The 13,967-nt window shown below is 34.1% G+C and overlaps 1 protein-coding gene across 2 annotated transcripts; it reads right to left on the bottom strand.

Moving 5' to 3' along the window:
• Nucleotides 1-6: 6 nt before the first annotated feature.
• On the bottom strand, nucleotides 7-12,048 carry LOC137009150 (FH2 domain-containing protein 1). 2 transcript variants are annotated; one of them, XM_067371116.1, is made up of 12 exons: nucleotides 11,718-12,048; nucleotides 10,246-10,719; nucleotides 8,570-8,631; nucleotides 8,384-8,486; nucleotides 8,232-8,317; nucleotides 8,053-8,153; nucleotides 7,895-7,965; nucleotides 6,337-6,444; nucleotides 6,152-6,216; nucleotides 4,694-4,811; nucleotides 4,437-4,601; nucleotides 7-3,448 (listed from the first exon to the last, which is right to left on the bottom strand). In XM_067371116.1, exons 2-12 carry the CDS (start codon nucleotides 10,615-10,617, stop codon nucleotides 2,465-2,467), a joined length of 2,235 nt encoding a protein of 744 aa, XP_067227217.1. In that variant the 5' UTR covers nucleotides 10,618-10,719; nucleotides 11,718-12,048; the 3' UTR covers nucleotides 7-2,464. The 2 variants fall into 2 exon arrangements, with proteins under 2 accessions (XP_067227217.1, XP_067227216.1); XM_067371115.1 differs by having other exon boundaries at nucleotides 7,895-8,153.
• Nucleotides 12,049-13,967: the final 1,919 nt, after the last annotated feature.

Raw genomic sequence — 13,967 nt, 5'->3', positions numbered from 1 at the left:
GCACTATTGAAGGTGAATATGAACATGCTGCTTCAAAATGTTTCCACAAATACATCACAGATGGACAGTTTATTAATAAATATAAATTTGCTTTAGATGAAATGTATATGAAATCATGTAAATTGTCCCATCTCAAAAGTTTGTTCAGGTTTCAAATTCCAATATATACATTTTTCAATGCAACATATCAATCAAGTTATTAATAATAAGCAAAAACTACATGTAAAGAGAAAATTATGCAATAAATTATACACAATATATATGACAAATATGCACTACCATTTAAAAGTTTGGGGTAAATAAGATTCTATATATTTTTATGAAAGAAATTAATACTTTTATTCATCAAGGATGCATTTAATTGATCAAACTTGACAGTAAAGACATTTATAATGTTATAAAAAATTCTATTTCAAACTAGATAAAAAAGTTTGTCGAGACAAACTTTAGGTTGGCTTGAAAAAGCTGGTCCAGAAAGTTTGAAGTAGTTTTAAAAATGTGTAGTTTGAAGGTTTTCAGTTTGAAAGTTTAAGTTTTAGTTTAGTAGATAGAGTTAGCATGTTGGTAGTATGAATTAATAGTGCTAGCATGATTTAACATGTTTGCTAATATGTTGCTAGCATGATTTCACATGTTGCTAGTATGAATTAGCATGTTTGAGAGAATGATTTAGCTCGTTGTTAGCACGTTGCAAGCACGATTTAAAGCAGAAGTAACTTTTTTACCTTCAAAAAAAGTCCTTACGATGGTTAATTGACTTGTAGCGGTGTGTTTGAGGCGAGCACTAACCCCCTCTGGCACATCTACGCCAGAATACATCACTTGCAAGTTGAGCTGCATCGACCCGACACAATCTCGCTTCATGTTCACGTTCACGCGAGAGTGACAAAATGCTTTACGGTAATTCAAAAACAATGTATATATTATGACTTTATAAGACAATTTAAAAAATTACCCACCTCCATCGAGTGTACTGTATTTGCAAATGACCCACCTCCTCTTTCTTGTACTGTATTTGCAAAACTACTGCGCTGGTGAGCGTTTGCTTGGAGTATTTACAACAGTGTGATTCACTGAAGGAAACTGTAGGGCACAACTCTGGTCCTGGAGGGTTTATCTCCATCCCTGATAAAAACTCACTTGCCTATAACTTTCTACTAATCCTAAAGACCTTGATTAGCTGGTTCAGGTGTGTTTGATTAGGGTTGGAGCTAAACTCTGCTGGACACTGGCCCTCCAGGACCGGAGTTGTCCATCCCTGCTGTAGAGTTCCGCTTTAACATGTTTAGCATGATTTAGGATGTTGCTATCATGTTGTTAGCATGATTTAACATGTTTGATAGCATGTTGCTAGCACGATTTAACACATTGCTAGCATGATTTAACATGTTGTTAGCATTTTGCTAGCATTACTTAACACGTTGCTAACATTATTTAGCATATTGTTAGCAGGATTTAACACATTGTTAGCATGATTTAGTATGTTAACATTTGCTAGCATTATTTACCATTTTGCTAACATAATTTAACATTTTGCTAGCGTGATTTAACACATTGTTAGCACGAATTAGTAAGTTTATAGCATGTTGCTAGCATTATTTAGCATATTGCTAACAGGATTTAACATGTTGCTAACACGATTTAACATTTTGCTAACATGATTTAGCATTGTGGTTAGCATTATTTAACACATTGTTACCATGATTTAACATGTTTCTAGCATGATTTAGCATTTTGTTAGCATGATTTCACATGTTTTGTAGCATGTTGCTAGCATGATTTTGCATGTTTCTAACATGTTGCTATCATTATTTAGCATTTTGCCACAATTACTTAACACGTTGCTAACATTATTTATCACTTTGCTAGCATTATTTAACAAGTTGTTTACATGATTTAACATGTTGCTATCATGATTTCGCATGTTGCTAGCATGATTTCGCATGTTGCTAGCATGATTTTGCATGTTTCTAGCATGTTGCTAGCATTATTTAGCATGTTGTTAGCATGATTTTGCATGTTTTAACATGTTGCTAACATTATTTAGCATGTTGCTAGCATGATTTAACACGTTGCTAACACAATTTATCACTTTGTTAGCATTATTTAACAAGTTGTTTACATGATTTAACACGTTGCTAGCATGATTTAGCATTTGCTAGCATGATTTCGCATGTTTCTAGCATTCTGCTAGCAATATTTAGCATGCTGCTAGCATGATTTAGGTATAGATAGATCATAAATGTTTCTTGATCAGCAAATCATCATGATGCTGAAAATTCTTTGATACACAGAAAGCATTTTAAATTTTAAATTTTAATATCATTTCACATTTTAACTGTATTTTTGATCAAATAAATGCAGGAAGAGACTCAAAAACATTATAAACCCCAAACTTATGAGCTGAGAGAATCATTTTCCTCAAACTGTCGCTGATGTCATCATATATCAGGTAGCCCTCTCTCTACCTCCAGACGGGTTTGACAGTTTTATCACGTGACCCGCGAATGAACACAGAGTTTTCCGAGACGGCGGAGCTGCTCTTCCTCAGACGGCCAGCAGGGGTCTGCGAGAGCCTGAGCGGCGGCGTCTGCGTCACTGGAGGCGGTTTTGGTGCGGCCTTCAGCTGGTTTCCAGGAGCGACGGCGTTGCGTGTTGCGGACGCCACGGTGTTGCGAGTGAAGCCGGGAGGTTTGATGGTGGAGTCGCGTGCAGAGGTTCGAGGGCTGTGGCGGTCGAGTGTAGCGCGACACATCTTCTCCTGTGGCGGCGGCCGAACCGCTTGTGTTTTCTTGGCAGGAATCTGCGTCCTGAGAGGAACAACCTTCCTCAAACATGATGAAGATGGTTTAGTGGACGATGAAGGCGATGGTCTGTTTTTAAAGCCGACGGCTCGTTTGCTGTTTGTCGGGATCGATTGTGTTGCTTCTGCGCTTTCACTGGTAGGCTTGACGTTATCTTTAGTTGTGTTCTCTGATTCTTTACTATTGTCATTCATCACCTCTAAATCTGCTTGAGAAGGGTCAAAGGTCATGTTTGGGGTCACTTCTGTATTTCTGTATTGTGTTTGCTCGTTATTCTGTGGTTCCTCTATGGAAAGACTCTTATTTTGTATCTCTGGCTCTTCTGTCATGATGCTGTTGTGCTCAATGGAGAGCGAGTGTATAGGAGGAAGTACATCCGCTCCACAAGGGTCAAAGGTCATGTTCTTCTGTTGCCGTGAGCGACGAGAACTGCCGAAGCGCAGCGGCGAACTGTGAGGACTCGTCGTCAGCAGCTCTAGAAGCCCCTCCCTCTTTAACGCCGCCTCCACGTCTGCTTCGCTATTGGACCGCAAGCCAAAGACCCCGCCCACACCCTCGTGCCCCGCCCACGAGTGACGCTTGTCCTCCGACTCCTTCAGACGCTTGCGCCGAGACTCCTCCCACATTCCTCGCTCCGCGTTCTCCTGCGGAGATTAACAGAATGAGTGTAAGTTAGCTGGAATAAACTCCCCGGGGGCAGAACAAAGGGAGTGCTAGCGGTAAAAGATTAGAGAAAAACAATATAAAAATGTCAAAATAAATAACAATAATAAAGATTAAATGAATTAAAATAAACATTAAATATAGAAATAAATACAATTATATTTAAATAAATAAATATTAAAATAAACAAAACTATATTAAAATAAATGCATAAATTTAATAATAAATAATACATGCATAATACATAATATATATATATATATATATATATATATATATATATATATATATATATATAAACATTAAAAGTAGAATAAATAAATATATAAGTAAATAAATAATATCAGTCTCTGGTGTCTCCAGAATGTGTGTGTGAAGTTTCAGCTCAAAATCCCCCACAGATCATTTATTATAGCTTGTCAAATGTGCCTCTATTTGGGCGTGAGCAAAAACACGCCGTTTTTGTGTGTGTCCCTTTAAATGCAAATGAGCTGCTGCTCCAGAAGAGGGCGGAGCTTTAACAGCTCAACAACAACAAAGCTGGAGAATCTCACGCAGCCAAAATGAGGAAAGTGTTCAGCCTAACATTGTTCAAACCGGAGTCGACACTGATGGAGAGACTCAGGAAGAAGTTACAACTTTTAGACGTTTCTGAATGGTTAGTGGATAAATTGATGTAGTTGCTGTGGAGTTGATTCAACTCATCCACTAGCATGTGCCGTCATGTTCATCTTTTGTGTTGAATTGACCCTCGTTTGTGAAGCAGTCCGGCATAAAACTACACAACACTCAACTACAACAACTCTTCCTCTTCTCTAAAGCAGCCCAACATGGCCCCGCCCCCTTTGTTGTGTGTTCTTGGGGGCGGAGTTTATGTAAATTTTAGTCTAAACTGGGTCTTGAAACATGAAAATATCTCGCTGCCATGCATGGTAAGATAAAAGAAATTAGAGTTGTTTTTTTAGATACCTGAACTGCTTTTTTGAATTTGGAGCAGAAATTCTGGAAAATTCTGAAGCACTCGTCCAGTTTGAAGATGTCTTTGTCTTCACAGAAGAAATCGATCAGAGCGTCTCCTTCCCTCTGAAGCTCATCAATCCTGATCCTCAAATCCTCCAGAGCTTCAGCAGCGCTCTGAAACACACCATCAGTGGTACAATTGAACAAAATTATATTTAAAATCAGAGAAAAAAGTCATAGAGGCCAGGGAAAGGGTCAGAGGTCACCTTCAGGAAGGACTGCAGCTGCGTCAGGAGCTCATCATCTGTGTGGATGTGCTGCTCTAAATCATCAACTCTTCCGCTCAGAGAATGAAACTCTGTATGGATGCTGTCAACACACACTCTACACACACACACACACACACACACACACAGGTTTGTACAGTAGACTTGCATTATTTCTATATCAGGTTAATGATATTTCATGATATAATTCTGTTGTGTTTTTGTCATTTTTATTAGTTTCTGTTAACCCTTATAGGGTCTTTGGGGTCTTTTTAGACAGTGGTTAACACTTTCTGGATCTACAAATTAAAGAAATGGAGTGATATCTTGTTTTTATGTTAGTGTAGAAAAAAGTAACTCTCAGGGTCTTTGGGGTCTCCAGAGACCTCAGCCAACAAAATGTAATTTTGTAACAAAATAATTGTTTTTCAAAAAACAAATGTAATTTTACTCTGTTTATTAATGTTTTTACTTCATATTCGTGCAGTTTTTGGAGGATTTATCCTAACATTTAAATTTATATACATAAATAAATAAATATTTTTTAAAATAGGTTTTTATACAAAAACAGCTTTTTGTGTAAAATTCACTTTATAAAACACCCACATTTCTAACTTTCATTCATGGGGATCACATGGATAATTTGACATGGTTTAGTGTGAGATTTATGCCCATCTTTTGGAAAATGCAGTTAAAAAATGATCTCTTTATCCAGTAGGTGGCTCCAGAGCTCCACTATTTGCTGTTTGACTGACTGAAAGACTCTTTTCTCAAGTATTTTTCAGTTGGATTTATAGCTAAATACTGAAAAAAATATGTTTTTCAAAAATGTTGATTCTGAGGATGAATTTTGTCAATTTTCTAAGCAGGTCTCATCATAATGTAACAATATTGAAAAACTGATTTTTTTTTCATTACAAAAAATACTAAACTTTGACAAAAAAAGTAGCTTTTATTGTTATAATTGTGATTTCATAATACTGAAACTGAAAATACTTGTGAAAAGAGTCTTTCAGTCAGTCAAACAGCAAATAGTGGAGCTCTGCTGCCATCTACTGGATAAAGTGATCATTTTTACTTTTAAAAGTGCATTTTCCAAAAGATGGGCATAAATCTCACACTAAACCTTGTCAAATTATCCATATTATCCCCATGAATGAAAGTTAGAAATGTGGGTCTTTTATAAAGTGAATTTTACACAAAAAGCTGTTTTTGTATAAAAAACCTATTTAAAAAAATATTTTTAATTTATTTATATAAATTTTAAAAATATGATAAATCCTCCAAACACTGCACAAATGTGGAGTAAAAAACATTAATAAACAGAGTAAAATTACATTTGTTTATATAAAAAATATATATATATTATTTTGTTACAAAATTACATTTTGTACTTCCCAAACGAAGACTGCACAAGGGTTAAATATGTCTATATAGTATTGATTGATTGATTCTCACCGAGCCACTTGCTGAACATGCAGAAGTTTCTCTGGAAACATGAGCAGATCTTTCTTCTGAGCCTCCTAAAGTCACACAAATGTGCATGTTTCGCTTCATTGAGATGCTCTGACCTTTGTGTTTCATAAAACAACACGTGTGTATTTTGTGTCACATTATAGAGACCAGATCAGACCGACACTTACCAGAGCGACAAAGTGCAGCAGGTTCATTCCAGGTTTGTTGGCTTTAGTATCGGCCAGAGACGGCAGAGAGGAGAGTCTGAAGCCCACGGCATTACCGGCAGACCCACCCTGACAGAGTATATATTTCAGGGTAATAACTGCATTACTTTCACAGTAAAGGCACAGTAGGACTTGAATCTAACTGCACTCTCACAAATGTACGGTAAATCTTCATACTGAAACGCATCCTAAGCTAGGCTACAGTTCTGCTCATAAGTTTCTTACCCCTTGCAGAATATGTAACATTTTAATAATTTTAACAAATTAAGAGGAATCATAAAAATTGCATGTTATTTTTATTTAATACGGTCCTGAATAAGTGTATTTCACATAACAGATGTTTGCATGCACTCCACAAGACAAAATAACTGAATTTATAAAAATTGCCCCACTCAAAAATGGACACATCCTTGAATCTTAACGGTCTGTCGTTACCTGAATGATCCATGACTGTTTTCATGTCTTGCGACAGTTGTTTGTGAGTCCCACGTAATTGTAAAAAAGGGTAATTGTGACTTTTAATCTCACAATTCTGGCTTTTTTCCTCACAATTTTGAGTTTGCATCTCACAATTCTGACTTTTTTTCTTAGAATTGCAAGATTTAATTTCACAATTGCATTTTATAAAGGAAGAATTGCATGACAAAAACTTGAAATTCAGACTTTTTTTCCAGCAATTGCAAGTTTATATCTCACAATTTCTCGTAATTTTGACTTTTTTTCTGGAAAATTGAGAATTTATATCTCACAATTGCAACTTTATATCACCATTTCTGAGAAAAAAGTCAGAATTGTCAGATAAAAACTCAATTACCTTGTTTTTGTGTTAGCCTACATACTTATTAGTGTTCCAAAGTATTCTAAAGTATTTAAATTAAGTTAAAAAATTCAGGTAATCTAAAAAAATACGTTACAAATTACTTTTTAAAGCATGTATTTTGTAATCTGGAGTGAAATAAATTGTAAAAGTAACCTTCCCAACCCTAAATTTGAATATAAATATACAAGGTCCAAGATCCCAAGCACACTGATCGCCATTATGGTGACTTCAAAACAATTACAGTGGTAAACAATATAATTTCTTAAAACGTATATATTCCTTAAAATACTGTGATGTATCAGTTTGTTGTTGATTAACAGTAATTCGTAAGAAAATAACCCAGCATGCATTAATTTCACTGTACATTTCTGACTATTTCAGTAAAATAATACTTGTAAATTTTGTAAATTAAATGTTTTTATTGTACCTTAATTGCAATATATGAAAAGTATTAATGTTGAAGGCTGATTTTGTTGTTGTTTTTCTTAAGGTTTCGGGTCAATTTGACCCCGAACATCTCGATCATACCCAGAATTTTAACCTTAATACAAAGAATTACCTTAAAAATGACCTTTAAGAGCAATTGTAGTTTAAACAGTAAATTATGGCACTCGCAACGCCAAGGTCATGGGTTCGATTCCTTTCGATTTCATTTACCTTTATTAACATGTATAAGTGTGTTAAAAGTGCTTGACTCACAGCATTCATGATGTTCCCAGCTTGCAGCACTAAATGAAGGACATTGTGAAGCTCCTCGCAGTTCAACAGCTCTATAACATAAGAGATCATCAGCAGAAAGTGTTTAGTATTTATGAACCTCACGACACAGTATTTAGACATTAAGAAAGCAGGATCACCGTTAACAGCGGTCAGGACAATGGCGATGTCGTGCTTCATGGCTGTGTATGAAGGGAAAAACTCTTCCTTTAGCAGCAGAGCCTTGAGACGCACCTCATACCTGCAGACACGCAGAAGAACCAGCTTACAGAAGACCTGGACCAGGCCTGACCACACGCTTCAGTCTTTCACTGGGTACCTGGGTAAATGAATGAGCTGGAGCATGAAGGCATCGGGCGGCGGCAGGTCTTTAGGGTTCCCGCTGAACGCCTGTAGCTTCTTCACCTGTCAATCAATCAATCAATCGATCATAAAGCAATAATCTGCTCAATTCATGGATGGTGTCTTTACCTCGTCCTCCTCCGGCAGGAGCTTCAGCAGCTCTCGGAGAGACTCCACACTGAAGACGCCCGTGTGTCCGTGAAGAACACTGTCCAGAAGACTCTCACTGGATCTGGACATACAGAGACCGGAGGATGAAGAGAGCGAAGGAATGAAACACACACACACACACACACACACACACTCCAGTCTTACTTTTTGAAGTGTTTAAGGAAAATGGCGATATTCAAGCTTCTCTTGGAGTCCAGGATGCTGATCTAAACACACACACACACACACACACACATTAATGCTGTTCGTCATACTCATCATTAAAGTAATCAAACCATTTTCATTTTAAAATTGTAGTAATTTTTTACTTTTTGTTTTAGTCAGTTTATATAAATATACACACTTAGTTTTTATTATTTAAATTATTTTAATATTTTCCATTTTAATTTTAGTAATTTTTGTAATTTTTTATTAGCTTTTGTTTTTTAATGTCTATATAGTTATATTAATATTTTAAATTCGTTTTTATATATTTTCATTTTGATTCGTTTAACATTTTGTTCTGTTTTTGTCCTTTTTTAGTTTAGTTTGAATACATATTTTGAATTAATTTTAATATTTTCCGTTTTAATTTTAGTTAGTTTTTGTAGTTTTTGTCATTTTTTATTAGCTTTTGTTTTTTTTTAATGTCTATATAGTTTTATTAATATTTTGAATTAGTTTTTATATATTTTTAGTTTAGTTTGAATAACATTTTGCTGTGTTTTTGTCCTTTTTTAGTTTAGTTTAAATACATTTTTTAATTAATATTTTGAATTCATTTGAATATTTTCCGTTTTAATTTTATTAGTTTTGTTGTGCTTTTGATATTTTTATTAGTGTTTGTTTGTTTTTTAATGTCTATGTAGTTTTTAATAACATTTTAAAATAGTTTTTATTTTATATTTTTCATATTCGTTTCAATTTCAGTTAAAGTTTTGCTGTGTTTTTGTCAGGTTTTGTTTTTCTTCATTTTTTTAATGTCTATATACTTTTAATTACTATTTTAAATTCATTTTTTATTTTTTTATATTTTTCGTTTTTATATTAATTTTACTTAAAGTTTTATTTTTTGTGCTTACTAGTTTTTTTAACATTTCTAAAGTTTTTATTAGTTTTTATTTTATATTTTCATTTTAGTTAAAGTTTTAATTTTTTGGTTTTTGCTCTTTTGTAAATGTCTATTTTTATCTATTTTAGTACTTCAACTTAAACTAATGTAATAAGTTTAATTATATGACATTTATATTATATGATATAAATGTTTATTAGTAGTTATTTTTTATGTATTTTCATTTTGTCCTTTTTTAGTTTAGTTTAAATACATATTTTATTAATATTTTGAATTCATTTTAATATTTTCCGTTTTAATGTTAGTTATATTTAGTAGTTATATTATTAGTTATATTATATTATTATATTTAGAAGTTTTGTTGTGCTTTTGAATTTTTTTTTTTATTAGTGTTTGTTTGTTTTTTAATGTCTATGTAGTTTTTAATAACATTTTAAAATAGTTTTTATTTTATATTTTCCGTATTCATTTTAATTTTAGTTAAAGTTTAGTAGTTTCGCTGTGTTTTTGTCAGGTTTTGTTTTTCTTAATTTTTTTAATATGTCTATGTACTTTTAATTAGCCTTTTATATTCGTTTTCATATTAAATTTACTTAAAGTTTTATTTTTTGTGCTTATTAGATTTAAAAAAACATTTCTTTAGTAATTCAACTTAAACTAATGTAACCAGTTTAATTTTTGATATATATATATATTTCTTTCCCCCCAGTAAAACTCTATTTAACAAAAATGTTTATTAATGGTTTTAGTTTCATGTTTTGTGTCTCACCTGCGGTCTGAGATCTCTCACAGAAGCTCGTCCGACAGTCTTCCCGCCGGTCGCAGTGGGAGTGTCCTGGTGTTGTCCGAAGAGCTCCTCGATGGCTCTGATGTCGATGTGGAACGCCGGCTCCCTGCTCTGCCGTCCGAGAGTCCACAGGTTCGGCCCATCACACTGTTTGACGCGATCTTCAGGAATCGGTTTCCAATAGAAGCTCCTCACCCTCCTCTTCCTCTCCACAGAGTTTTCCACAGGTAGGGGCGGCGGAAGGGGAGGAGCCGGGGGCGGGGCACTGATGGGGGTGTGGTCATGTAATAAAACAACATCCCCGCCCTCATCATCAAAACTCCGGCTCTCATTGGCCAACGAGACACTGCTCATAGTATATGTGGGTGGGGTCAGAAGATGAGCGCTAGTTCACTCCATGACATCATGTTGAGGGTGTTTCTTAAAGCCACGCCCCCTACAGATTCAGCCAACATTCTGTAATAGGAGAATTAACACAAAACACATTAATTAACGAAACACAAATCAAACTGTAAATGTTCTGAAGAGCGACATGAGGAATCCTCTGGCATTCGTGCGCAATTAAACACACTTCAGTGACGATACAAACACACTGAGGACCCAATAAACGACAAACTCATCATTGTTTTATAAGACACACATCCGGTTTATCCTAAATAATGTAGGAGCAGTACTACAAGCACGAGCGGAGAGCATCCATGTGCATTTGTGTGCTTTTCCAATCCAATTGTTACTAAATTAGAGTATATAAATGACCCTTTTAAGGATATTGAGAGTTTAATTCAGATGTTTACGTCTAATACGTCTATGTGCAGACGTCATGTGACTTTATGAGATGACATCATGGCGTCAACGGTTTATTACGGAACAAAATATCAACTCATATCAGTGCTTTTGCACACAGCAAATATTTACAAACTCAACCGTCTGTGTGGAAATTATGCATAACATCACAATCATCACTTCAATATTTCAATGTGTTTTAACTTTGCCCTCATTTGTCAAACTAAATAGTTCAATTAAACTAATCAATTACATGAAAAAATCAGACATCAGCATCAGAAATAATTCACCATCATCAGTGTGTTTCACCAAATGATGCTCTCGGTGATGAATATGATGTTTTCTTTTACTGTTTGCAAGAACAAACCCACAATTTCTCAATATAATAACGTTCAAATATATGCTGTAACATATTTTATACATAAACTGCCCTCAGTGGAATGAATAAATAACTGAAGAAATCTTCCTAATGGAGTAAATTTCATGATTAAACTGAGAAAACAATCAAGAAGACAAACAACTAAGTAAACTCAACTAAAGTCGCGTTTGAACATCTGAATCATGAAGATTACGCTTATATTTGATCGAAGTTCCTCATGAAAACTATAATACGTAACATACAGCAGTATAATATATTAACAACTGATCATTGATGAAGAAAATAAACTTACCTTATGTGCTAATGAATATGCTTCGGTCACAGCACTTTAACTGATCATAACTGTAACAGAAATCATGCGAATTATGAAATTTTTCATTAGTAAATAATTAATTATCCATTAAAAATTGAGGAAAATGAATATTCTGTGCGTCCGTTGAGTCTGACAGGAGCTCGCGCATGCGCGCGCACACACGCACAAACGCGCGCGCGCTCACACACACGCACACACTTCAGTAAAACACTCAAATATTTATATTATTACAGTCGCATCTAAAGCAGAGTAGTGAACAACAATCATGGCATAAAATGATGTGAACTGCAAATGTCATTTTAAAGCAGACATGTAAACGATCTTGAGTGTGTGTGTGTGTGTGTGTGTGTGTGTGTGTGTGTGTGTGTGAGACTGATAACAGCTATGCCCGTCACACCCAACATCAGTAAACTGTCAGTCATGCCATTTTCAATGCTTTTTATCATTTGAATGATTGTTTTACACACAAAATTTGCTGAAGAATTTATACAAATCGTAATTTACAGTTGTGGTCAGAATTACGTTTGGCAAATATGAACAAAGAAGGCTGTGAAAATAAATCTGCATCTTAATATTTTGACTGTTAATTAAAAAAAATAAAGTAAAACTAATTAAAAATGGAGGAGAATTTCTTTATGAAATAAATATTTTTCATTAACACATATTGGCCACATTTAATTGCACTTTTTTCAACCTCCTTTTCCCAAGATAATTTACAAAATTTTACTGTATTCTCGATTACAGTAAAATTCTGTAAATTGAATTACAGTAACACTACTGTAAATATTACAGTAACTGGCTGGCAACCCTGCTGCCAGTATTTTACTGTAAAATTTACAGTATTTTTTTTAACCCAAATAGAGGCAAATTTGACAAGCTATAATAAATGATCTGTGGGGGATTTTGAGCTGAAACTTCACAGACACATTCTGGAGACACCAGAGACTGATATTACATCTTGTGAAAGGGTCATTGTAGGTCCACTTTAATTACTACCCTGATGGTGGAAATGGGAATTTAGGGAATTTAAAGGAATTTGTGTTTCCTCATATTTATACTCTTGTGGAACAGGAAGTCATGACTAGACAATTTCATGCTCCAAGTCACCCTGGTGTGCTAAAAACTGCAAATATGAATGGGAATATACCTCAGAGATATTTTACTCATAAGAATGTCCAGGGGTGCCAATAATTGTGGCCAACATGTTTTAGAGAAAAACATTTAATAATGTCATTTCCCCCGACATTAATTAATTAATTTTCAATGAAAGGTTATTTTTGTGATTTTTTTCTGAATGAAAGATCAAAAGAATAAACAATGCAGATTTATTTTCACAGCCTTCTTTGATTATATTTACCAATAATTCTGACTTTGACTGCAAAAATACAAAAAACAAAAACAATAGAGGGGTTAGTAATAGGCCTAAATTAAAAACATATGTATTTGAAATGCATATAAAATTGTACAGTTTTAACAAAATGTGCATTTGTCAGTGAAACAGATCAGATTTCTGTAATAAACTGAATGCATTTTAAATACACAATAATCCGAATTATTTATCATCAATAAATCCAATTTGTTTCAATCTCATACATTTTAATTAACTGAATATTGCCTGTTCCACAGCTAATCATATTTTAACTGTTTATACTTTTTAACTGAATAAATTTAATTGAATAGGTTTATGCTGATTTGAAGGAATTTTAGTAAATGCATTTTGACAATTTAAATCAAATATAAAATCGATGCAAATAGTAAATAAACTATGCCAGTGCAGAAATCTCTCGTGGATGTATGACATCAAGTTTATGTTATGTGTATTTTAAATTTTAGCATATACTATTTAAATAGACCTTAGTCAGGGAATGTGTCATAGTCATTTTACGGGATGAAAAAACGAGGGACAGACTTCCGGTGTTCATGGAACGCACTGTATAATAGTCTAATAATGTTCAAAACTCACTACTTTCATAACTGTTTTCATAACTGAGTAGGCTATTTGTCCAATGAAAGTTTAGCTGAACAACTGCCGTGTTGAACAAACTGAACTTGTACCTACCTCACACCCTCTTTCATTCCTGTCAGAAAGTAAACATGGCACTACAGTAATATTTTAACAGCTAATTCATAATGTTCTTTATCCAAAATGTCACTAATTTAAAATCAAATTAGGCATGATCTGATTAAATAAAAGTCATTAATTTAATTCGTCGTGAAGAGAGGTGTATC

Source organism: Chanodichthys erythropterus, chromosome 20 (genome assembly GCF_024489055.1).
Source record: "Chanodichthys erythropterus isolate Z2021 chromosome 20, ASM2448905v1, whole genome shotgun sequence".
In the NCBI taxonomy this organism is placed as follows: domain Eukaryota; kingdom Metazoa; phylum Chordata; class Actinopteri; order Cypriniformes; family Xenocyprididae; genus Chanodichthys; species Chanodichthys erythropterus.
Note: the sequence above shows the minus strand (reverse complement) of the source record. Positions and strands in the feature narration are given on the sequence as shown.

What these genes read in the sequence shown, in the direction of transcription:
- LOC137009150 (XM_067371115.1), bottom strand. Translation starts at nt 10,617, where the DNA reads ATGAGCAGTGTCTCGTTGGCCAATGAGAGCCGGAGTTTTGATGATGAG. An exon ending in CAGCTCATTCATTTACCCAG is followed by an intron (nt 8,154 to 8,231) that starts GTACCCAGTGAA and finishes GCGTGTCTGCAG; the next exon opens with GTATGAGGTGCGTCTCAAGG. An exon ending in AGCTGCAGTCCTTCCTGAAG is followed by an intron (nt 4,602 to 4,693) that starts GTGACCTCTGAC and finishes GGTGTGTTTCAG; the next exon opens with AGCGCTGCTGAAGCTCTGGA.